Consider the following 2708-nt stretch of genomic DNA (forward strand, 5'->3'; position numbering starts at 1 on the left):
GTAGTATTAACATAGCTAAGTATTTATATTTAAAATACAGTAGAACCTCGATAACTCAAACCTCGGTAACTTAAAAACCTCTATAACTTCAAAAAATATGTTCCCTTCCCATCAGAGCCCAAAACCTCTATAACATAGACCCTTGACAACTTAAAACCTCTATAATTTAAAATATTTTATGTTTTCCTTGGACTTTAAGTTATCGAGGTACTTATATAACATGTAACTTACTGAGTTCCTCTGCGAGCTCCACTCGTCTTCCAGACAGTAGTTTCTGTTTCAACTCGGGGTCAGCTGACATCTGAATAATATTTTATTTATTATCTTATAGTAAAATAATGTTGAGATGTGTGAGTGTGTGGGGGATGTGGGGATGTGGGAGGGTGTGGGATGTTAGGATGTGGGGGATGTGTGAGGGTGTCGGGGGCGTGTGAGGGATGTGGGGATGTGTGAGGGTGTGGGGGATGTGTGAGAGGTGTGGGGGGTGTACCTCGTCGAGCACCTCCCGCAGGTCCCTGTCGAGTCGCGCCGCCTCCCTGTTGCCGATCTGCTGGCGCAGCGCGTTGGCGGTGGTGCGCAGCGTCGCCCACACGCGCCAGAACATCACCACCTCGCAGCACTCCTTCTGCTGCAACACCATCACCATCATCATCACCACCGTCTACTTTTAAATATTCATCAAAACTATTTAAATGTAAATTTTAACATGAGGGATGTTTTTCTCTTTTTTTTTCATTATCTTTTTATATAAAAAGGCAAAGTATAATAGCCAGTATTTAACTTTTTTTACATTATAAAATCTATGCCATTCAATAGATCCCAATACTTCTTTCTAGTATAGAAGTTTTTATATCAGTACAGGTACTGGTATGCCAGTTAGTGGTATAAGAACTTCTTCTTCTTGGAACTTCCCAGGGGAAGGAACTAGCTAACTACGAAAAGACTAGTAATATTTGATTATAACAGCTAGAAATCTATCTATCGTCATCGTTGACATATTATTGGCACGTGTTTCCTTATATATTCAGTATTTATTTTATATATTTTTATTATAGTAATTATTATTATCAGTGTATAAAACTCACTCCAGTGCCGTTTTGCTGACTGTACAAATAAAAGCTCTTCTTACAGTCGCGAGCCCGCGTCTGCGCTCGCTCCAGGAAGTGTCTGAAACACATTTAAATATAGCTTTAGCAGTATACAAATATTGGTACAACGCCCTCTATTATAAAATTAAAACATTTAATATTGGCAACTAGTAAAGCAAAGAAAAATGAGACGTTTGTGAAGTCAAAAAGACTGAACTTATTTGGAAAGGATATTAAAATTGGTAAGAGCATGAAATGATGCCACGGAAATACAAATTTTAAAATTCAGCCTTGCCAGATTGTAAGCGAAGCTTGCCACGGAAATACAAATATTAAAATTCAGCCTTGCCAGATTGTAAGCAAAGATTTTTATTATAATTATATGTATTGTGCTATTTGATAAATAAAAATAAACTTTCATTTCAGTATTCATCACCATCTCACTTCCTCCCCTACTAAGGGGTTCGTAGCCTACTCTAAATTAGGGATGACTAGACCTAGACTAGTGTTTTACTCACTTTAAATAGACAGGTTTCCAGGTTTCCCGTATATAATCATTATCTACGTCCACGCCCTGCCTGCGCAGGTTGTCACGCACCGCGACCACCTCATCATGAGCCAGGCTGGGTCGACTGGAGCCAAGCCGCTCCAGCTCGGCTCGCACCGCGCCGCGCCGTTGCTGCTCCTCCGATGACGACTGCCAGTACAGCCATCGCTCGCGGAGACCAGGACCTGGTCATAAGAGGATCTAGTAATACTTGTATAGTGGCGCTGTTGCAAAATTTGGTGGTGTTACTTAATACTGATAATAGATGGCGCTCTTCCACAATAAGGATCCGAAATATTGAAACTTAATACTGATAATAGATGGCGCTCTTCCACAATAAGGATCTGAAATATTGAAACTTAATACTGATAATAGATGGCGCTCTTCCACAATAAGGATCCGAAATATTGAAACTTAATACCGATAGTAGATGGCGCTGTTGGATAATTTCTTTGACTGTTTATTGATTGTGTTCACTTTAACCGATAAAACTACTGCAAGATTTTAGTATGGAAAATGTTTTTAAACTAATTATTAATTTCTATGAGATATACAAATACGTTGTAACATCATACGTGTAAAGTAGTTTTTTGCGATTAAATTGTTCGCTTAATATTATAAAACGTTGAAACCTGTAAGTGATTTCAGTTCCTCATCGACGGCGCTGAGTTTCTCCTTCAAGGCGGTCTCCATTAGGGCGACGGCAGCGTCCCAGTCCGCACGCGAAGCTACGCAGCGGTCCTGTAATGCGTTTAACTGCAGCACGCGTAGAACCTGTAAAAACAACCTGTATTTATTTTATACTAAAAAATAATCTATATCAATATTATAAAGAGAAAATACATACAAAAATTATAAAAATTTTTGTATGTATTGAAATTCTTTTACCATTTAAATGCTACGTTTTGGGTATCATAGGCTATGTTTTTTATTATTTTTTAATTTAACGCTGACGAAGTCGCAAGCAACAGCTAGTAGTTAGTAATAAATATATCAAATAATATCAGTGTCCGCAAAAAGATAACGCTTGTAATTTTAAAAAATTAGTTTCCACGCAATCCTCTTGTTTCTTT

The 2708-nt window shown here is 38.3% G+C and overlaps 1 protein-coding gene across 1 annotated transcript in view; it reads right to left on the bottom strand.

Moving 5' to 3' along the window:
* Positions 1-2708, bottom strand: part of LOC106099742 (dynamin-like 120 kDa protein, mitochondrial) — a 14025-nt gene that overhangs the window by 1716 nt on the left and 9601 nt on the right. Inside the window, exons 14-18 of the mRNA XM_013278385.1 lie at positions 2268-2422; positions 1607-1820; positions 1086-1167; positions 491-628; positions 232-301 (exon numbers count right to left, since the gene is read on the bottom strand). Coding sequence (XP_013133839.1) covers positions 232-301; positions 491-628; positions 1086-1167; positions 1607-1820; positions 2268-2422 — 659 coding nt within the window. The remainder of the gene's footprint in view (positions 1-231; positions 302-490; positions 629-1085; positions 1168-1606; positions 1821-2267; positions 2423-2708) is intronic.

The sequence above is a fragment of the Papilio polytes genome, unplaced genomic scaffold (assembly GCF_000836215.1).
Source record: "Papilio polytes unplaced genomic scaffold, Ppol_1.0 DF824325.1, whole genome shotgun sequence".
NCBI lineage: Eukaryota > Metazoa > Arthropoda > Insecta > Lepidoptera > Papilionidae > Papilio > Papilio polytes.